The sequence below is a fragment of the Elephas maximus genome, chromosome 6 (genome assembly GCF_024166365.1).
Source record: "Elephas maximus indicus isolate mEleMax1 chromosome 6, mEleMax1 primary haplotype, whole genome shotgun sequence".
Classification (NCBI taxonomy): Eukaryota; Metazoa; Chordata; class Mammalia; order Proboscidea; family Elephantidae; genus Elephas; species Elephas maximus.
This window is the reverse complement of record NC_064824.1, coordinates 81259087-81282343: the sequence shown is the minus strand read 5'-3', so window position 1 is coordinate 81282343 and position 23257 is coordinate 81259087. Positions and strand designations below refer to the sequence as shown.

The following is a 23257-nucleotide window of genomic DNA, read 5'->3' as shown; positions in this document are numbered from 1 at the left end:
GTCTCATTTTGTTTTTTGAGCCTGTCTAATCTTTGACTGAAGGGTGAACCTGAGGAGTGACTTCATTACTGAACTAAAAGAGTTTCTGGGGGCTATACTTTCGGGGTTTCTCCAGTCTCTGTCAGGCCAGTAAGCTTGGCCTTTTTTCGTGAGTTAGAATTTTGTTCTACGTGTTTCTCCATCTCTGTCTGGGACCCTCTATTGCGATCACTGTCAGAGCAGTCAGTAGTGGTAGCTGGGCACCATCTGGTTGTGCTGGACTTAGTCTGGTGGAGGCTATGGTGGTTGTGGTCTGTTAGACTCATCTTTCCCTTGTGTCTTTAGTTTCCTTCATTCTCCCTTGTTCCTGAAGGGATGAGACTGGTGGCGTATCTTAGATGGCAGCTCACAGGCTTTTGAGACCCCAAGGGTGTGCTATTTTAATTGGACTAAAGCTACTCAAAGGATTTCATTTTATTTTGATCCATAATTAACGTCCATGGAAACAGCAGTCAGGAAATCAAACGACGTATTGCATTGGGCAAATCTGCTGCAAAAGACTTAAGTGTTAAAAAGCAAAAATGTCACTTTGAGAACTAAGGCGCACCTGACCCAAGCCATGGTATTTTCAGTCGCCTCTTATGCATGCAAAAGCTGGACGATGAATAAGGAAGACTGAAGAAGAATTGATGCTTTTGAATAACGGTGTTGGCGAAGAATATTGAATATACCATGGACTGCCAGAGGAATGAACAAATCCATCTTGGAAGAAGTACAGCCAGAATGCTCCTTAGAAGTGGGGATGGTGAGACTTTGTCTCATTTGGATGTGTTATCAGGAGGGACCAGTTCCTAGAGAAGGACATCATGCTTGATAAAGTAGAGGGTCATCGAAAAAGAAGAAGACCCTCAACGAGATGAATTGACATAGTAGCTACCAACAGTGGGCTCAAACACAGCAACGATTTTAAGGATGATGCAGGACCAGGCAGGGTTTTATTATGTTGTACATATGGTCTCTGTGAGTCAGACCTCACTCGACAGCATCTAATAACAACAGAGCTACTCAACCATAAAGAGTCAGCATTATTTTATAATACTGGACATTTATAAATTTTTTAAAGTAGCCTTTTGAAATGCAGTATCCAAAATGCTCTAGATATTTCTGGATTTGTCTCCAAAATAAATAACATTTCCTCTGCTTCTAGTACTAAAATAGCCCCCACCCATTGCAGTAGGATGGTTGGTGTTTGACTAAATTTATCATTTCTTTTTTTATATAATGTTGTTTTTTGTTTCCTCTTTCATGCAGTATGTTAATTACAGTCAATGGATAAGATTATCACTATTACTTGATTTGCTAGCATTATATTTGATTTAATCAGCCAAGTTTTTAAAGCATATTCTGGCTGTTTTCTTATGTTCAGTTTTTATCTGTGGTGTTGAATAATAAGATACCTAGAAGTTCAGGGGCACCAGATAAAAAGTTAAGTGCCTAGATAACCCACGATTTGAGTATGTGTTACAGTAAATATTGTAGGATTATATGTTAAAAGCTTTAGGGCAGTGCTTGATGTCTTCATTTATGACTGATTTCCTTCTGTCTTAGATAGAGAGGTTGGAAATTTGTTCCACTTCCCACCTTTGTATCCTCGAATAGTAAATTTCAAATCACGTGCCTATTTCAGGGGAAAAAAATTTAAGGATTTTTTTGTGTGTGTGATTTTGCAGAGTAATTATATAAGATAATAAATTTTCTGAATTGTAGTAAATAGAATTTTCTTGTAAAATAATAATTTAATCAGTTTCTAATTAGGAAATTAGAAATTTTAGTATCCCAATTATCCTAAATTATTTTGTCCCCAATCTTAAAATTAAAAAAAAAAAAAAAGCAGTTTTATTAGAGGCCCTTGAAATATGCCTGAGCAGTTGAAGATAGTCAATAGTAGTGTGTATTGTTTCTACTTTATTCTGTATTTCTCCTTGCAAAATTGTGATCAGTTCTATAGTGTTCCAGTAAAATATACAAAATAAAAATTTGTTTTGTCTGGTTTAGATTATCAGCTTTTACCTAATTTTAGAAACACCTTGGTTTATTCTTAATTTTTCTCTCTTAGAAAACATTAGCCCAGAAGAAGAATATAAAATTGCCTGCCTCCTCATGGTCTTTGTGGCAGTTTCTTTGCCAACACTGGCTAGTAATGTGATGTCTCAGTACAGCCCTGCTATAGAAGGTAATAGTGGTTTAAAATTATTTTGGCAGTGGAAAAACAGGTTTTGATGTGTAGATAATTTTCCCTTCATGTAAAAGGTGTTTTTTATAACACAATGTGTGTTTTAAGTTTTCTGTTATTAGCTGTGTGATATTGGATAGTCTGTTTCTCTTCCTGTAAGCTCTAATGAACTGATATCTGAAATGTGCATGTGTGAGCACATATGTGCCTGAATGTATGCACAGCAGAGGATAGCAAGGACTTTTAGGATTATTTTAAGGATTGAATGATTTATTATGTTTGTAAAGCAGCTAAGAACTTTTTGTTTCATGTTTTAAGTTTCCAAGACATTATAAAACTTAGGTGTGATATCATTTAGGGGTTTTTGAAAGTATTGTTTAATACAGGCATGATAATTTGTTGTTGTCTTCTACACTATTTTTAAGCAAAAGGACCAAATTGCAACTTTAGCAGTTTGGTTGTAGTACTCGTGAAAGTGAAAGAAGAGCAATGCAGTCAGGCCTCCAAGCCTACTTTTAATTGTGCCACTATTCAGGTAGCTTGTGAGGTCACTAAGAGTTTGCCTTCTATGCATTATTTGATATTGTGGGGTTGCACAAAAACCACACAAACCTATTTGCACTTTCTCAGGGCACTGCAACAATATACATTGCTTGGCCAAAGCCATCAACCAGATCGCAGCAGCTTTGTTTACGATTCACAAAGGGAGCATTGAAGACCGTCTTAAAGAATTTCTGGCGGTATGTATAATCAAGCAGCAAAACTCATGACATTTTTTCAAGATGATTAAAAATCATGACTACCAGATGTAACAATTCTTTTTATTCTTACCTTTTATTTAGTGTCCTCTAACGGCGTTCTTTTCTCAGACATATGAATTTCATTCTGTTTAATTAATCATTTATTTGAAGGAAGAACAGGTGAAAGTAAAGTATTAAAATCAAGGAGCAGCCATTTTAACATTTTTCCCTTGAACTCAGAAGTCTCTGTCATTTCTGAAACTCTGCAATATGACCTTTTTCTTTAAGCAAATGTTTGAGTGGTCCTAGAAATTTGCCAAGGGTTTTGAAATGAGGGAAAGGGGTGGGGGCAGATGACAGTTGAGGCAAAGAGATAATGTTCCCTCTAAAAAGATATATTTTGCTTGCTCGTTTATTCATTTGGAGGGAGACTATTAACGGTGGCAAACTCAAAAGTAAGAATACTAAAAAAAAAAAAAAACTCACTACCAAAAGAGAATAGTGCTAAATCTCACCTCATGAGTGTGGCTCTTAGTTTCTATGTCAGCATAGCTCTTTCGTCTTATCAGCATACCATTTTGCCATATTTTATTTAAAAGGTAAACTGTACCATAGTATTTTTTTTACCATAGTATAATAAACACTAGAATATTTGCTTATGTTATAATTCCTGTTAGCTTTTTTAAAAACTAATTTTTTTTTTTTTTTTTTAATTTTAAAGCAAATTATGGTACTGAGTTGAGGATAAAATAACTTGTATTTCAAATAAAACTATTAGGACTTAATTTTTTTTTTAATTAACATTTACTTCGTTCAGGGCTTAATGTCTTAATCTCAATGTTCCTGTTAATTTGAACTCACTATGAAATTTGTTATTTGGAAACTAAGAAATATAGTTAACACACATATTGAGAAGAGAGAAAATAATTTGAATTGTTTAAAATAAAGGATTCTAAAAAAAATTATTTTTAAAGACCAACAAGAATATTTGATTACATTTATTATCTTTAAGTTTGTATATACCTTAATAGCTCTCTGAATTACTGTTTGGATGTAAAGTGCTATCTGATCACACCTTATTTAAGTTACTTAATTGCCTACTCTATATAGCACTGAATGATTGAATTGTGTTGGAAGTTGAAGAATACTGAAAATAAGCAAGTAACTGATGAACATTTCACTAAAAAAGAAAAGAAAACTTATTTAACGTGTGTGTGTGTTTTTAAGCTTGCATCCTCCAGTCTTTTGAAAATTGGCCAGGAGACAGATAAAACCACAACAAGAAATAGAGAATCTGTTTATTTACTGCTCGATATGGTAAGTCTTATTTAAATTTTTATTGTGCTTTAAGTGAAAGTTTACAAATCAAGTCAGTCTCTCACACAAAAACTTATGTACACATTGCTACAACTCACGGTTGCCATCCCCCTAATGAGACAGCCCACTCCCTCTCTCCACTCTCTCTTTTCGTATCCATTTCACCAGCTTCTACTTATTTTAATTTTTAGTAACAACAAAAAAGTTTGTCATTCGTGATTGTCATTTCTTGGCATTTTAGAAATTGAATAGCAGTAAGAGCTTAAGTACTATTTTGATCCTTGATGTTTACTCCACCCAAGTGACACTCTTTCTAAAAATGGCTAAAAAGATTGACGTCATTCATATTTACCATTATGGTAATGTCAGAGAACAACAAAGTAACAGATGAGTATTACCTATAGAGTATTTTTTTTTTTTTATGAACAGTTCGTTCAACCTGTTGAGAAACACTTGGGCCTTATATTTTCCTAGTGTATCAGTTTCAATTCTTTTCCATTTTTCTGAATTCTCTCTATCCTGACTCCATTTACCCATCTAATAAAATTTTTTAGAATTCTCTAATCAGTTACCTTCTCCCCAGTGTCTGTGAACTAGCTATGCTTATTTCTACCATATGACTTTCCCCTCATTTAAAATAATTTCCCTTACCTAGAGAGATCTCTGTGTCTGTCCTAATGACTCAGCACTTTCTATAGAGCCAATCTTTCCTGATTACTCTGGCTTACATTATTTATTTATTTATTTATTTAAACTCCTCGAGGACTTTAAAGCTTTCCACTTAGTTATAGTTGGTCTTATGGCTGGTTTTTCTTTCTAACTGAGTCTTGAGTCCCCAGCTTGACTGTTGTGTCTAATATATTGTTGAGGACAATGAAAGTGCTCAGTATGTTTCTGATTAATTGATTTAATTCAAAAGCAGGACTTTATTTAACTTTTTTATAGAATACACAGTGGGACATTTACATTTCAAATTTTAAGTAAAAGGAAGGTAATTTGATCTGTTTCATTTAATGAGAACAATACAGACATTGTGTGTACTAGTTGTCAGTGAATGCTCCCATTATGAATAACTTGAATTCTGAAGCATTTTTGGAATTTTTCAGATTGTACAGGAATCCCCATTCCTAACAATGGATCTTTTGGAATCTTGTTTTCCTTATGTCTTGCTGAGAAATGCATACCATGCTGTCTACAAACAAAGTGTCACATCTTCTGCATAAAATATCTACTGTTGAAGAGAAGCACGCATTTTTGTTGCCTCGGTTTTACCTGTAAACTGTGCAACTATTTTACCTTAAGGCCTGAACAACAGTTTTGTGGGTTATAAATTTCTTTCATACAGTTGTATTTTCCGATCATTGGTTTCTTAATATGGTTGTACTGCAATAAAAACCTGGTCGATTTAGATTGCACATTCACTGAATTCACTGAAATTATTCCTATAATTTAGAGTATCTTTTGTTTTAAAAACATACATTATCTACATGTTTTTGATATTTGATAATGAAAAAAAAACCTTTGCTTGTTTATTTCTGAAAAATAACTGTATTTAGTGATTATTTTAGATAGCGATATAGATTCATCTGTGTGTAAATTATTTCATATAGGGAAGGGTTCCGATCTGTACCTATGGTTCTTATTAAAAACAAAATTGGATGTGCATTTCTGTGATGTTATGAATACATTTCTACTTTTTTCCTTATTTGGAAACATATGCCAAACTAAATAACTGTAATACTGTGTAACCTTAAAAATGTTAAAGAACTGCTAAGCATTAGAAGCAGACCATGTCCCAAAATTCTAAAACAGCAGCATATATTGTTGCTTGTAAAAAGCCTAGTGATAATTTTTAGACTAACTCTCATGGTGCCCTATTGGCATTAGCACTACCATTGTACCCTGCTGTATAATAAACAATCTTAGACATTTATCAACTGTTGATACGAATGTTAGTCCCTAACCACTTTTTATATGTTTTAAATTTTTGAAATTCGAGTGTACCTGCCATAACATGAAATAAACACTAGACTGTATCACATTTTGAATGATTTCTTTAATTTGGGATCCTCAGAAATGGATTCAATAATATGAAAGTTTTAGGACTAAGCACAGCGTTCTATGCCATATCAAATAGTAAATGTTTTGGAAAACATGCCACTGGAAAATAGATTAAAATTAGTAAAATTACATATTTAAAAAAAAAAAAAAGGAAGACTTGGGTGCCGTCAGCTTGCTAACTATACCTGTAACCAAATGGACAGAGTTATTTGAATGAGTGAAAAAAAACTCAGTGATCATGGAGCTAGTAAGAATGTTGTGAACTACAACAGCAGTCAGTAATGAATAGGAAAGACATAAACGGCCTGTTGCTTGTAAGGTGGCATGGAGGGCGGCAGAATAGCTCATTTCATTTGAAAACTAACCAGATGTTTTTTGTTTGACTGGCATTGTAAAGACTTTCTCAAGAGCTTTGTATCTTGATATCACAGAGAGCTTCTGTTGTTCACTGCTTTGTGTATACACTGGTAGCTTGTGTTAAGATAAAAGAAAGCTGCTGTGGACTCACTTACAATGCTTTTCATTGTTCAGATACAAGAAGTGGAGTGAAATCAAGGGGCTAGAAGATTATCATACTGCGTTTGCTAATCTATATTTAAAGCAGGAACAGTTGTCACTGTTGAAAAGTTTCATTGTTGCCATAAGGATTTTTAAAAAGGGAAGGACATTTAAAATGGAATAGTTTTTCAGACCTAGAATAGCCTGATTATACAGTGAGCAATCAAAATTAAGATTTAATACTGTTTGTTTTGAAATACTAAGTTTCTAGAGTGGGGATAACTTTGTCATCAATGAGATCCTGAGAAGTAAAGTAGGTGTTTGGGTACGTGTACTTTGATAGGGGTAAAAAATGGAAGGGCATAAGGACTTAAAAAAAACGTGTTTTTTTTTTTTTTTTTTTTTAACCACTGTTCAGACCAAGAGAAGATCACCTTTTCATAGTCATGTCAAGTTTTCCTTGTCCACATTTTTTCTTACATACCCGAACAGACTGATTCATATACTATTTGATTATTCTTTAAAGAGAGTTTCTCTATCAAAAACCATAAGGCAAAGATAACTTGAAGAAAAAAGTTGAAGTTAAAAGTAAATTGCCAGCTACTATTTTTAACTATTTGTTTGTTCTAACCCTTCTTACTTTCTTCCAAATCTGTACTGCAACATAATGTTTTTGTTGTTTTCTTTACGATATCGTGATCATACCATACCTACTGCACTCTAATCTACTTGTAACAATAGAAAAAGGTCTTTAATAGCCTTTTCAATGACTCCATATGTACCATGATTAATTTTAACAAATATCCTTTGGATGGACATTCAGGCAATTTGAGTTTTCATTATGATGAATATCTTGTATATCTTGAGCTTACGATAAATTCCGTAGAATAATTTCTAAGAAGGGAAATGTGGCAGAAGGGTATACACATTTCAAGTTTTGATATAAATTTTTTCCATTAGTGCCAGCACATCTTTGCCTATTCAAAAGATAAAATATAAATCTTATTTTAATTTGCTTACTAGTGAGGTAGAATATCTTTTCTACTATTTTTTGGTTGTTTGTACAGGCAGTCCCTGTGTAACAAACATCTGACTTATGTACAACCTGTAGTTTTGAAGCAACCCCAGTAAAGCCTATTATATTAAAAATTCAAGGTACATAAGATGGTTTGTAATAATGGGCACTACTTTGCGATGGGCATCAAAACATTATTATTATTATGTTAAAAATAGTGTATCTGGAAATGTTTCTTTAATGTTTTTTATGCAAAGAAAGGTACATTGTATGCTGTACACAAAGATAAACATTAAACTGACATTAGATATGAACCATACCTTACTGTACCAATTTGCATACAAATTTGACTTAAAGACAGACTTAGTAGGAGTGTTACTTGTTTGTAATCTGGGGACTGCCTGTATTTCTTCAATGAATTATTAATTTGTTCTTCCTGTTATTTTCAAATGGAGTGTTCAAAGATTTTCTTTTAAAATACTAATTGAACATTTATTTTAAGCATAATAAACTTTTTTAGTATACATGGTTAAGACTGAAAATAATTCCCATACAGTCTTGAGTATAATGGCATGACTATTTGAAAATACTAATAAAAAAACCAAGCCCCTGGTGGTTGAATCAATTCTGACTCAAAATGACCCTATAGAACAGGGTAGAACTGCCCCATAGTGTTTTCAAGGCGCGGCTGATGGATTTGAACTGCCGGTCTTTTGGTTAACAACTGAGCCCTTAACCACTGTACCACCAGAGCTCTGAATGTAGTAATAGTCCATAATAGTTAATGTCAGAATACAGCTATTTCAGTAGCTTAATTTAACTGACTTTTAGAGGTATAGGACATTTATTCCCAAGTCCAAGTTAAGGATAACATTAATATATAAAGTATATATGTATTAAAAATTAGTTCTTAGATACATCATTGTGAAACTATATTCCCAAGTAAAAAAGGCCCACCAGAGGCAAAAAGTTGTAAGACTATTTTTGCCCTTCAAATTAATAACCTGATAAATACACAATTTTTTTTAAAAAAAGACCAAAAAGAAATCATTCTCTTCCTAACTTGATAAAATTAATAGTAACCCTTGTCTTTTAATTAAATTACATCCTCTAGTTAATTTATTAAAGTTCTGTGTTAAGTTTTCTGTCCTGTATTCTACCCCAGCCTTCATTTTATGGAAACTCCTGTGTATAAAAATTGTTTGGAACCTAGGTAAAGTAGCCTTTTTGTTATTAAATATACAGAAGAAATTGAAATTTGTATCATACTTTATTCTATGTCAGCCTATTATCCACCTCAAGTTGGAAAGTTTTTTTCCTCATGTAATTGCAACACAAGGCAGTACTAAAATTAATATTAAGACTGCTCTATATTGTATATATTCTATACTGTATTTGTGGAACAGGCTGCTTGGCCATGACATGAACAGAACCTACGCCATTTTTCTCTCTTCTAAACTTATTCTTGACTGCTCAGTTCCTTTTTCTTGTTTAAATTTTTAGTAGTAACCAATATCCTTTTCAGACTATAAAAACAAATGATATGATCTAAGAAAGCCTTATGACCACCAAAACCACCCCAGGAGACCAGTCACCCCCTGGACAAATGAGATGGTACCTTGGCATCATGATCACTGGAACCACCCCAGGAGAGAATGATAGTCCACAAGTTCCTGAAACCTGTGATTTTGCCCTATAAATCTTTGAGCCAGTTTCCATTTGGGGGAGACAGGCTTTGGAGATCATTCCCCTCTGTCTCCTGTGTATCAATACACATTAAAGCTCTTGCTACTCACCTCACCAGTCTCAGGAATTAGCTGTCTGCAGCAGGTGTATTACACAAGTAAAAGATAGACGTAAAGCTTATTATGTTTTATTATGTCATTGCAGGACACAGAGAAATTGCAACAATTGTTGGGAGCCTCTGTGCTTTCCCACATGCTGTTTTCTACCCATGGAATGGAATGCTCTGTTATATTGAGACTGGCAAACTCCTGATCATACTGTAAACATCACCTCACTTTTTCTTAACACCCATTCTTTGTTCCTTCTGAACCTTGTAGGTACCCGTTTTATAGTGCTTATTGAGTCCTAGTGTAATTGTTACTTACATACCTGTGCCTTCAGTTCTGTGAATGCCTTGAGGTGTCAGGTTTATTTCCTGTTTAGTCAAACCCCTGTCTCTGCACAGCTCTAAGAAAATATGCTGTGAGGTGGAAAAGGCTGATGGCTAGACAGATGATACAGAACTCCGTTGGTAGAGATGCCATTTGCTTCGTGTTGGGAGCAAATGGTTGTTTTTCTCATTGTTCCTATGGAGGAGATGAAGCATCGTGAGGTACAAGTAGGTAGGGATTATCAACTTGTATGGAGGGAGCTCAGTGGTGACACAAAGAAGTGGTTTCTGTGTGAATTACCAAAGAGGTAATTCAAGTGTCTGGGGTATTTGAGGGGAAAATGCCTCTTCTATAAGTAGGCATAATGGTGAGAGCATTGGCAATAGATCAAAAAGGTATTCCATGTTACAAGAAAATGATATTTTTACCTGGAAATGTAAGGAAAATGCAAAGAAGAGGAGCTATCAAAGAAATTACAAAGTCACTACTCAGGTCAGTGTCCTGAAATAGAGAAATGATCCTTTCATCCTGGTGACTCACCTCTATTACTAGTGTTTGTACTTCATAAGAAGTCAAGAGCTTTAAGACACTTAAGTGTAATCTTACCCCTTGGCAGAAATATCTGATGCTCTTCTCACATCACCAGGCACAAGAATTAGTAAACCTTGACATTTTATCCTACCAGTATAAGTCCTCAGCTATTCTCAAGATTGCACTGGCAGTGCCTTTGGCAACTGATCACACAGTGAGGAGCGACAAGTCTCAGAGACTTTGAAAATGGCAAAATCCTTGGAGAACGAATGCCTCTGCTGCTACAGATCACAGCAGCCAGAGAGGATTAGAGGAACCAGCTGATTACCTTTAGTGAGTTCTGCTATTCCCAAGTCCAAGGTCAAAGGATTGCTGGCAGGTGGACTAAAACCATACTTCCAGTCTGAAGTACACGCCTTCAAGAAACACAAACCTGAACATTTACATTCTATCAAGAATGTTACAAGTGGAAAATAAGTCTGGCATTTGCAGAAAAGCTTCTCAGGCTCCCAAGCCACTCCACCTGAAGCCTATTCTAGGAATTCTTCTTTGCTTCATATATTAACCTCATTGTACTTTTTAAAGTGGAAGTTCCTCAAAGAGTGTGCAGAGAGCAAGCCCTCAGGAAGGAGTTGAACTGCCTCTCTGAGAGGGAGGAGACTGAGAGTACCTGTATTCGTGGGGGGAACACCCAGGTAGGAAGGGTTAACACCATGGTCTCAAATTGGCATGGTTGGAGTCCCAGTTAAAATGATTGCACCTGGTCTTGGTTTTATCACCTTTTACAAAATTTTATTTCTTTGAAGGGAAGGGAAAGAAAATGCTAGAGAAATGTTTCCCCTGGGCACCATTCATTAGAGGAGGGTTTGTTTCCTTGCTTTTTTGAATCTTGAAATTAGTAATAGAAGCCCTCATGCCATTCTCAATGACGTAAGTTCTAAAGAGTATCAGTAAAGAAGAGAATACAGTATTGTGGTACTTTTCAAATGTGGATAACTTCTATTGTCGTTAGGTGCCGTTGAGTTGCTTCCAACTCATAGTGACCCTATGCATAACAGAACGAAACATAGCTCGGTCCGTGCCATCCTTAAAATCGTTGTTATGCTTGAGCCCATTTTTGCAGCCACTGTGTCAATCCACCTTACTGAGGGTCTTCCTTTTTTCTGAAGACCCTGAACTTTACCAAGCATGATGTCCTTCTCCAGGGACTGATCCCTCCTGACAACATGTCCAAAGTATGTAAGATGCAGTCTCACCATCTTGGTTGTGCTTCTTCCAAGACAGAATTGTTCTTTCTTTTGGCAGTCCATGGTATATTCAACATTCTTCACCAACACCACAATTCAAAGGTGTCAGTACTTCGGTCTTCCTTATCCATTGTCCAGCTTTCACATGCATATGATGCGATTGAAAATACCATGGGTTAGGCACACCTTAGTCTTCAAGGTAGCATCTTTGCTCTTCAACACTTTGAAGAGGTCCTTTGCAGCAGATTTACCCAATGCAATGCATCTTTTGATTTCTTGACTGCTACTTCCATGGCTGTTGATTGTGGATGCAAGTAAAATGAAATCCTTGACAACTTCAGTCTTTTCTCCATTTATCATGATGTTGCTCATTGGTCCAGTTGTGAGGATTTTTGTTTTCTTTATGTTGAGGTGTGATCCATGCTGAAGGCTGTGGTCTTTGATCCTCATTAGTAAGTGCTTCAAGTCCTCTTCACTTTCAGCAAGCAAGGTTGTGTCGTCTGCATAACGCAGGTTGTTAATGAGTCTTCCTCCAATCCTGATGCCCTGCTCTTCTTCATATAGTCCAGCTTCTCAGATTATTTGCTCAGCATGCAGATTGAATAGGTATGGTGAAAGGATACAACAACCCTGACATACACCTTCCCTGACTTTAAACCACTCAGTATCCCCTCGTTCTGTCCAAACAACTGCTTCTTGATCTGTGTACAAGTTCCTCATGAGCACAATTAAGTGTTCTGGAATTCCCATAACCTCTAGTGAGTTCTATATCTATCTCCTCAAAGATGGATATAGTGGGCAATGGGTTTCTGAGAAAATGTATGCTAAAGTTTCTCCATTTTCTGTTTCAAGTGTTTTAACTGGTGTTTTAGATTGATTTGATGAGTTTTCATTTTAAAAGCAACAAGTAGGAAAGTTAAATATAAATTGCCAGATTTAATTGTACTTATCCTGGGAGCAATTCAGAACGCTAGTGGCTCAGTGGTTAAGAGCTATGGCAACTAACCAAAAGGTCAGCAGTTAGAATCTACCAGCTGCTCATTGGAAACCCTATGAGGGAATTCTGCTGTGTCCTATAGGGTTACTATGAGTCAGAACTGACTGGACAGCAATGGGTTTTGGGAGCAATTATGTATTTTACCAGAGAGTCCAAAATCTCAGCAACCGATATGTTGTCTCCCTGCACTTTCCTTTCCCATTCCACACAAAACTTAAATAATTATGTCTAGCATCAGGTCAACAAATATTTTTTGAACACCTACTATGTACCAGATACTAGGGACAGTTGTTGTATGCCATCAAGTTGATTCAGACTCATACTGACTCCATGTGATAGAACTACTACATAGGGTTTTCTTGTCTGTAATTTTTATGGAAGCAGATTGCGAGGTCTTCACCTGTGGAGCCACTGGTTGGGTTCGAACCACCAAATTTTAGGTTAGCAACTGAGTGCTTAACTATTAAGCCATGAGGCCTTCTCTAGGGACAGTCCAAAAAACCCCAAACCTATTGCCATTGAGTCTATTCTGACTCATAGCAACACTATAGGACAGAGTAGAACTGCCCCACAGGGTTTCCAAGGAGTGGCTGGTGAGTTTGAGCTGCCCACCTTTTGGTTAACAGCTGAGCTCTTAACCATTTGCACCATCAGTGCTCCCTAGGGACGGTATGAGGACAGAAATGAGAAAAAACAAAACTAAAAATATTTTAATTAGACTTGTCTATGGTTACCTGTCCTATGCATAGTTTCATCTAAGGGGAGATATTCCTAATGGAAACTCCTTCTGCAGCTACATACTCAGATCCTAATATGTGACTTCTGCCTGGCTACAGCTAGTAAAATATAGGAGGAAGCCTGATCCAAAGCCTTAAAAAGGATGGGCTGGGGTTATCAGGCCTTTCTCAGATAAATTAGAACCAAGAAGCTGAGGTTTGTGGTGGATGCTTGAAAGTCTTGTTGAGTAGTGGCTGGAGCAGGCGTTGCCAGGTTTTCTGCACTAGATTATGAGGGAGAGGAGCATCAGGGAAAGCCGGTCAGGAACAAGAATGGAGTAGATGCACATGGAAAAGCAACAATCATAAGACAGAGGGTGAGAGAATAGCCAGACTCTCTTTTTACTTGAATTAATTGGACTAGATTTCTATTTTTTGGAAGCAAAAGGACATTCGTCATTCATTCAACAAATATTTATTGAGGATCTTCTCTGCACAGGGCATTGTGTCCTAAATGCATGGTTTACAGTGTTGAATGAAGCTGACAGATATCACAGAACTTATAGTGGAGAAGGTGGATTTTACGTGTTTGATCTTGACCATACATGACTGTCAGCACTCATCATCTGATGCAGGAGACAATAAAAAAAAAAAAAAAAAATGACTATTCAATGTGGTAGTGTCAAAACTGAACAGAGGCCCAAGGAAAGTTTCAGTGTTATTGATCACGGCCAGGGGATAGGCGAATGCGTTAAAAAATTAAGATGGCATCGTTAGCAACAAGATTGTTTACACTTGACTAGAATTCAACTTTCCATGCACCCTTCCTGCCTCCCTCCTTGCCTCCCCTGCTTTCTTCCTTCGCTTTTTTGACACCTGGCTATGATATGGTGCTTGTATACATATTTTAATTTGGTGCAGGGCATGCATAATGGAATGAAGAAAATCTGTAAACATTAGAGCACATATTTATCACAAATGACTAAGGAGTAATAAATAATTTTGTCGATAAAATATAACATTCAAGTTCCATCTCTATTATAGCTAATTGGCCAAACATTTGTAATTCTGAACTCCAGAATGGGGAGAAATTGTATTAACATATCGCAGTAGATTATTGAACTTGTTTATTTTATCTTTTTTAATTAATACTTTCTTCTTTTAGCTGAAAAAAAAAATGCCTTGCTCAAATATATAATTTTTACGTGTTTTTGGAAAAGTCTACTGTATAACAGGGTTATTATAATGTCCTAAAAGATGGCACTTGTATCTCATTGGCATGGAGAAAGCTCATGTGAAATCTCTTTGATCTTTGCTGGGTTTTACCGAAAGGATTTGGAAATCTTTTGGGCACTGGCAAAGACAGAACTGTGGTGGCCGTTTATAGTTGGTCAGTTTTTAGCCATGCATAAGAAAGTCTTTGTTGAAGTCAGCTTATTAGTATATAAAATATATATATATATTAGTATATAAAATATCATCTTAGAAGCAAAAGCATATCTTTCTCATATCAAAAATCTCTAATATTATCGAGAACCAGACAAGGATGCCCTTTATCACCCCTGTTATTCAGCATTGTGCTGGAAGTCCTAGCCAGAGCAATTAGGCTAGACAAAGAGATAAAGGGCATCCAAATGGGCAAGGAAGAAGTAAAAGTATCTCTATTTGCAGAAGACATGATCTTATACACAGAAAACCCTAAGGAATCCTCCAGAAAACTACTGAAACTAATAGAAGAGTTCAACAGAGTATTGGGATACAAGATAAACATACAAAAATCAGTTGGATTCCTCTACACCAATAAAAAGAACATCGAAGAGGAAATCACAAAATCAATGCCATTTACAGTAGCCCCCAAGAAGATAGAATACCTAGGAATAAATCTTATCAGAGATGTAAAAGACTTATACAAAGAAAACTACAGTACACTTCTGCAAGAAACCAAAAGAGACTTAAATAAGTGGAAGAACATACCTTGCTCGTGGATAGGAAGACTTAACATTATAAAAATGTCTATTCTGCCAAAAGCGATCTATACATTTAATGCAATTCCGATCCAAATCCCAAGGACATTCTTTAATGACATGGAGAAACAAATCACCAACTTCATACGGAAGGGAAAGAGGCCCCGGATAAATAAGGCATTACTGAAAAAGAAGAACAAAGTGGGAGGCCTTACTTTACCTGATTTTAGAACCTATCATACAGCCTGGCACTGGTACAACAACAGATACATAGGCCAATGGAACAGAATTGAGAACCCAGACATAAATCCATCCACATATGAGCAGTTGATATTTGACAAAGGCCCCAAAACAGTTAAGTGGGGAAAAGACAGTCTTTTTAACAAATGGTGCTGGCATAACAATATCCATCTGCAAAAAAATGAAACAAGACCCATACCTCACTCCATGCACAAAAACCAACTCAAAATGTATCAAAGACCTAAATATAAAATCTAAAACAATAAAGATCATGGAAGAAAAAATAAGGACAACATTAGGAGCCCTAATACATGGCATAAACAGTATACAAAACATTATAAAGAATGTAGAAGAAAAACTAGATAACTGGGAGCTCCTAAAAATCAAACACTATGCTCATCCAAAGACTTCACCAAAAGAGTAAAAAGACTACCTACACACTGGGAAAAAGTTTTTAGCTATGACATTTCTGATCAGCACCTGATCTCTCAAATCTACAAGATACTGCAAAAACTCAACTGCAAAAAGACAAATAACCCAATTAAAAAATGGGCAAAAATATGAATAGACACTTCATTAAAGAAGACATTCAGGTAGCTAACAAATATATGATCATTAGCCGTTAGAGAAATGCAGATCATTAGCCGTTAGAGAAATGCAGATCATTAGCCGTTAGAGAAATGCAGATCAAAACTACAATGAGATTTCATCTCATTCCAACGAGGCTGGCATTGATCCAAAAAACACAAAATAATAAATGTTGGAGAGGCTGTGGAGAGAGTGGAACACTTATACACTGCTGGTGGGAACGTCAAATGGTACAACCACTTTGGAAATCGATTTGGCGGTTCCTTAAAAAGCTAGAAATAGAACTACCATACGATCCAGCAATCCCACTCCTTGGAATATATCCTAGAGAAATAAGAGCCTTTACACGAACAGATATATGCACACCCATGTTTATTGCAGCACTGTTTACAATAGCAAAAAATGGAAGCAACCAAGGTGCCCATCAACGAATGAATGGATAAATAAATTATGGTATATTCACTCGATGGAATACTACTCATTCATAAAGAACAGTGATGAATCTGTGACACATTTCATAACATAGAGGAACCTGGAAGGCATAATGCTGAGTGAAATTAGTTGCAAAAGGACAAATATTGTATAAGACCACTATTATAAGAACTTGAGAAATAGTTTAAACTGAGAAGAAAACATTCTTTTGTGCTTACAAGAGCGGGGAGGGAGGAAGGGTGGGAGAGGGGCATTCACTAATTAGATAGTAGATAAGAACTACTTAAGGTGAAGGGAAAGACAACACACAATACAGGGGAGGTTAGCACAATTGGACTAAACCAAAAGCAAAGAAGTCTCCTGAATAAACTGAATGCTTCAAAGGCCAGTGTAGCAGGGGCAGTGTCTGGGGACCGTGCTTTCAGGGGACATCTAAGTCAATTGGCATAATAAAATCTATTAAGAAAACATTATGCATCCCACTTTGAAGAGTGGCATCTGGGGTCTTAAACGCTAGCAAGCAGCCATCTAAGATGCATCAATTGGTCTCGACCCACCTGGATCAAAGGAGAATGAAGAACGCCAAGGATGCAAGGTGATTATGAGCCCAAGAGACAGAAAGGGCCACATGAACCAGTGACTATATCATCCTGAGACCAGAAGAACTGGATGGTGCCTGGCTACAACCGATGACTGCCCTGACAGGGAACACAACAGAGAAACCCTGAGGGAACAGGAGAGCAGTGGGATGCAGACCCCAAATTCTCATAAGACCAGACTTAATGGTCTGACTGAGACTAGAGGGACCCCGATGGTCATGGCCCCCAGACCTTCTGTTGGCCCAGGACAGGAATCATTCCGGAAGCCAACTCTTCAGACAGGGATTGGACTGGACAATGGGTTGGAGAGGGATGCTGGTGAGGAGTGAGCTTCTTGAAGCAGGTGGACACTTGAGACTATGTTGGCATCTCCTGCCTGGAGGAGAGATGAGAAGGTGGAGGGGGTTAGAAGCTGGTGCAATGGACACGAAAAGAGAGAATGGAGGGAGAGAGCGAGCTGTCTCATTGGGGGAGAGTAATTGGGAGTATGTAAAGCAAGGTGTATATGGGTTTTTGTGTGAGAGACTGACTTGATTTGGAAACTTTCACTTGAAGCACAATAAAAATTATGTAAAAAAAAAACTCTAATTTTTACCAATTCCCAAAGATATTTTAAAATTTTTTTTTTTTCCGGTCTGCCCCATGCTGAGAAATAGTACTACAATTCTCAGTTTCGGCAGTTTTTTAGGTAAAAGGAATTTTTCATGATGTAATTGATATCATAACCCCTCAGCTGGACACAGGTTACAAAGGCTAAGCCCAGTTGACCCTTTGTTTGCATTTCCTACTGTTAAATAATTAAGGCATGATGAGTCTATTGTGAAAAATGCATGGATGATGAAAAAGTCCTTCTTAAGTGGCCTATTAGAAATGATACTAATGCAGCTTTTGCTTTCTAATAAAATCATGGAAATCTTAAAAAAAAAAAAAAATTATGACTGTCTCAAATTTGTTGTGGCAATTGTTATAAAAGAGTACGTGAAGGCAAGTTTATCCTAAAGTATGATTTAAAAAAAAATCTTGTAGCAGAAATATTGGCAAAGTAGATGAATATAATGCAAGTATCCAGTAAATTTAAATGGTTTTCAATGTGACCCAAGCCCGTTGCTGTCGAGTAGATTCCAACTCACAGTGACCCTAAGGGACAGAGTTGAACTGCCCCATAGAGTTTCCAAGGAGCACCTGGTGGATTTGAACGGCGGATCTTTTTGGTTAGCACCCGTAGCACTTTACCCGTATGCCACCAGGGTTTCCTTCAGTGTAATAGTATCAACATATTGCCTCTTGTAACAGAGCTCTGTCTGAACAAATAGTGTAGGTGTTATTTAGCATAAAACCTGGAAAAAAAAGGAAAATTGCAAAACAAATTGATGACTTTACTAGCTTTCTTCATTGAATGTCTTCTGCTTCAGCCTTGTTCCAGCAGACAGAGTTAGCTACATGTGTGTGAATCCCAAATGCAATACAATTTTTGGTCTTTGCCTTATGTAAATCAGTTGATGGAAATGGACCCCAGGGAAGTGCTTTTCTTAGGAGTACCTGAGAGGCTCATTTTGAACCTCAGCTCAAGCTGGACTCCCATTCTGAGCACTTCAAATCAAATTCAGAATGAAGCACAGGAAATTCTCTGTACTAGTCAAATTATTTATATTTTGGTACTCTGTGCCATAAATATGTTCTCAGGGAAAACTTGGCTTTAAAAGATATTCCTATTTAACAAATACACAATCACCACCACCAAAAAAAAAAAAAGTCAGTAAAACATACTCTCCAGAAGTAACTACTGTTATTTTTCTTGTGCATTCCTCCACAAATTTACTATGCATAAATATATAGGTATTGTGTATACACAGAAGGGGCCTGGGTGGTGCAAGTGTTTTGCCATCGCCTGCTAACCTAAAGGTTGGCAGTTCTAACCCACACAGTGGCTCCATGGAAGGAAGGCCTGGTGATCTGCTCCCATAAAGATTACAGCCAAGAAAACCCTATGGAGCAGTGCTACTTGGCAACACATGAGGTTGCCATGAATTGGAATCAAATTGATGGGAACAGGTATGTAAACATAGAACTCTGTGTGTTTGTGTGCATGTGTGTTTTAACACAAAATGTTCTGCAAGTAGCTTTCTTATTCTACCTTGGATCTATTTCTACATCAAAACATATAAATCTATTCTATTCCATTATTTTAGGAAGTTTCAAAATATTGTCTTGATACACCCTAAATTTTTGATCAGCATTCTGTGCTGAATATTCAGATTACATGTATATAAATGTATATCTTTGTGCACTTGAGTAAGTCTATATGCTTGGCTTGATAAATTCCTAGAAATAATGATCTGTAGGTCAAAGGATATGTGTTCTAATAATATGATATTGTTGTTGTTAGGTGTCATCAGGTCGGCTCCAGCTCATAGCGACCCTACGTACAACAGAACGAAACACTGCCCAGTCTGCACCGTCCTCACAATCATTGTTGTGCTTAAGCCCATTGTTGCTGCCACTATGTCAACCCATCTCATTGAGGGTCTTCCTCTTTTTTGCTGACCCTCTACTTTGCCAAGCATGATGTCCTTCTCTAGGAACTGATCCCTCCTGACAACATGTCCAAAGTATGTGTGATGTACTCTCTCCATCCTTGCTCCTAAGGAGCATTCTGGTTTTACTTCTTCCAAGACAGATTCGTTCATTCTTTTGGCAGTCCATGGTATATTCAATATTCTTTGCCAACACCACAATTCAAAGGCATCAGTTCTTCAGTCTTCCTTATTCATCGTCCAGCTTTCACGTGCGTAGGAGGCAATTGAAAACACCGTGGCTTGGGTCAGGTGCACCCTAGTCTTCAAGGTGACATTTTTGCTTTTCAACACTTTAAAGAGGTCTTTTGCAGCAGATTTGCCCAATGCTATGTATCTTTTGATTTCTTGACTGCTGCCTCCATGGGTGTTGATTATGAATACAAGTAAAATGAAACCCTTGACAATTTCAGTCTTTTCTCCATTTATCATAATGTTGCTTATTGGTCCAGTTATGAGGATTTTTGTTTTCTTTATGTTGAAGTGTAAAATAACACGATAAAAAAAAAAAAGATAGATACTGTCAAATTTCCATCCAAAATGGTTGCACCAATATACACTCCCACCTACAGTGTCTGAGTACCTACCTCCCCACTCTCAAGCAATAGGTATTATCAAACTTTTTAATCTCTGTTAATTTGATAGATAAAAACTAGTGTCTGAGTAAAGTTGCACATTATTTATGTTTATTAATTTAATTTGTTTATTAATTTGTAAGAACTCTACAAGGAAATTAGTGTTGTCCACCCTATGTGTGACTAATGTTTCTAAAGTTATCATGTATCTTTTTTTTTTTTTTTTTTTTTAAGCCATACAGAGCTTTTAAGTAGCTATGTGGACAGATGTATCCATTTTTTCCAAGATTAAAAAATTCTCCGTGTCATCTCTAATACTTTCATGGCTTCGTTCTTTACTTTTAAAGCATTGATTTATTATTTTGGTGTAAGGATTGAGAGTAAGAAACTTAGCCCATTTATAAAAAAATATTACTCAATAAACATTTTGTGAAGCATTATGCTAATTGCTTTCCATTCATCATAAAAATTTAAGCTGCATAGCAAATCTGTGAGTTATTCTTTCCCTTATTTGCAGGTGAGGAAACAGCTTCAGAGAGTTTAAGTCACTTGGCCTTTTACACAGGTCACAATTGGTAAAAGCCTGGATCAGAATCCAGGCTGGAGAGACAAGACTTATCCTGTCAACTATTGTTGTTAGTTCCTGTCAAGTTGATTCCGACTCATGAGGACTCCATGTGTGCTGGGAAGAACTGTCCCATAGGGTTTTCAATTACTGAGTGATAATGATCTGAATGAAAATGAATAATCACTCAGAGAATTTATGACTAAGAGGAGCTTTGCTTTCATACTGTCAGTTCATTTTACACAAAAATTGCTGAACTCAAGAGAGGTGACTGAACAGGTGAAGCAAGTGTAAAACCTGTCAGAACTCGTGACTCCCAAGCCTAGCATGAAGACTTTCTTCCAAAAAAGAAAAACCAAAAACTCATTCTTCGTATTCCTGGGTCAGTAGTACAAAAGCATGTACATTTCTCAGTAATGCTCCTTAGTCATTGGACTGTTAGGAGCCGTGACCTTACTGGGTGACTTGGGACTGTGCTCTGAAAGGCTGTAGGAGCAGGGGTGAGGCGCACAGACTACAATTACTCAACTTGGGCTTGAAACCAGGGCTCTTAACCTGGGGACTCATGGGAGCTCTGTTTCAGTAGGTTTGTGACATAAGTTTTGTATTTATATATGTTTGTGCATTTTCTTCGGGAAGTTGTTCATACTGTTCATCAAATTTTCAAAGGGGTGAAAAAAAGTTTAAGAATTTTTGCACTGTATGACACATGTAAAATGATTGTTTGTATCGGCCTGTACTTGATATATACCTTTTCTTCTTGAGGAAAACCTGGTTGCATAGTGGTTAAGTGCTATGGCTGCTAACCTAAAGATCGGCAGTTCAAATCCACCAGGTACTCCTTGGAAACATATGAGGCAGTTCTACTCTGTCCTATAGGGTCCCAATGAGTCAGAATTGACTTGATGGCAATGGGTTTGGTTTTGGTTTTTTCCTTCTTGAAAGATTTCTCCATTAGAAATTCTCCTCAGTTAACAAAGATAAGAGTCTTTTATTTCAGCATGAGCAAGTGTGTAAACATTTAAAATATTGTTTCCTTTCTCAGAGTTCCCTGTTCTTTCTTCCTGGAATCTTTCTTGTGGTTAAGAGGCAAAGTACTTCTGAACATTGGGGCAGCTACAGTCAAGTTGTGGTCACTACATTTCAGGACTCATTTGTGCTCCAGAACATAAAGTTCTTGTCATGCTGCAGCTAGAAACAAGAGCCATTCATGTCTTCAATTACCATGGGGCCCATGCTACCACGGGGACCCAGTGTGTTACACTGGGCCTAGCTCTGTTCCTTAAATAGCCACAGTATTTCTTTGACTAAGCACGTCACTGATGAGAGCATGAGATGATGGAGCCGTGAAAACTTGCAAGTGTGATGAACCATATTTTGAACCAACCTAGAATAAAGCTTCCCACCCCGCTTTAAGCTTCAAGTATTTGAAATGCTGACTGGCATCTTTGGGAGTGAGAAATTAGCATAACTTCCTTCTCTCACAGCCCTGTCTTCTAGCCTCCCAGTGGGGTTTCTCTTTGAAATAAGAGTTGTGTGTGTGGAAAGGATTTAGGAGCAAGACTTGAAAGCCAAGAAGAAAAGCGACCGGCCTCTTTCCCATCCAGAGAGTAACCAAATACAGCTGTAACTTTAGACTGAGGTGCTTGGGAAAATGATTTTTATTATTATTTATTATTTTTTAAGCACCAAGTGTATATCACTCAGGAAAGGACCTATAAGCTTTTAGAATCTAGCTTTGATGTTACAGCCCAATATGTTATGTAAAATTTAATGAGTTGGTTGATTTTTAGTTAGGAAAAGAAACATCACAATTAATAACTTTAAAAAAAAAGACAGAATGATTAAGTATCAACTTAAAAATATAAACCATAGATTCCCAAACACCCAGAGAGTACAATATATTTACAAGCAGGAAAAAAAAATATATTAATTTTTAGGCCCACACATATTTTTAAAAATCTGTTCCCATTTCCTTCTATATTAGCTAAATACAAGTTTTCTAGCAATTATTAAAGGAAGTTTAAATTCTCCTGTGTTTTGTCTACCTGTGGGAACAATAACAAGAACTCAACTGAAACAGGAAATGTTCACTAAATCCCCTTTTATGACTCTGTAAGTGAGCATGTCTTACGGTGTTTGCAATAGTCATGGAACTTTGTCGTGGAAACAAGTTATTTAAATTGTAAATTACATTTAAATTATGTATTACTAAAAAAGCCTCTGATGAATATTAACTTGTATACTTAGTACCTCTTTATACTAGTAGC

At 36.6% G+C, this 23257-nt stretch overlaps 1 protein-coding gene across 1 annotated transcript in view; it reads left to right on the top strand.

Moving 5' to 3' along the window:
* NCKAP1 (NCK associated protein 1) overlaps positions 1-6329 on the top strand; it is a 110287-nt gene extending 103958 nt beyond the window's left edge. The window contains exons 28-31 of the mRNA XM_049887600.1: positions 2096-2212; positions 2843-2952; positions 4180-4269; positions 5376-6329. Of these exons, the coding sequence (XP_049743557.1) occupies positions 2096-2212; positions 2843-2952; positions 4180-4269; positions 5376-5492 (434 nt within the window). The 3' untranslated portion in view covers positions 5493-6329. The remainder of the gene's footprint in view (positions 1-2095; positions 2213-2842; positions 2953-4179; positions 4270-5375) is intronic.
* Positions 6330-23257: the final 16928 nt, after the last annotated feature.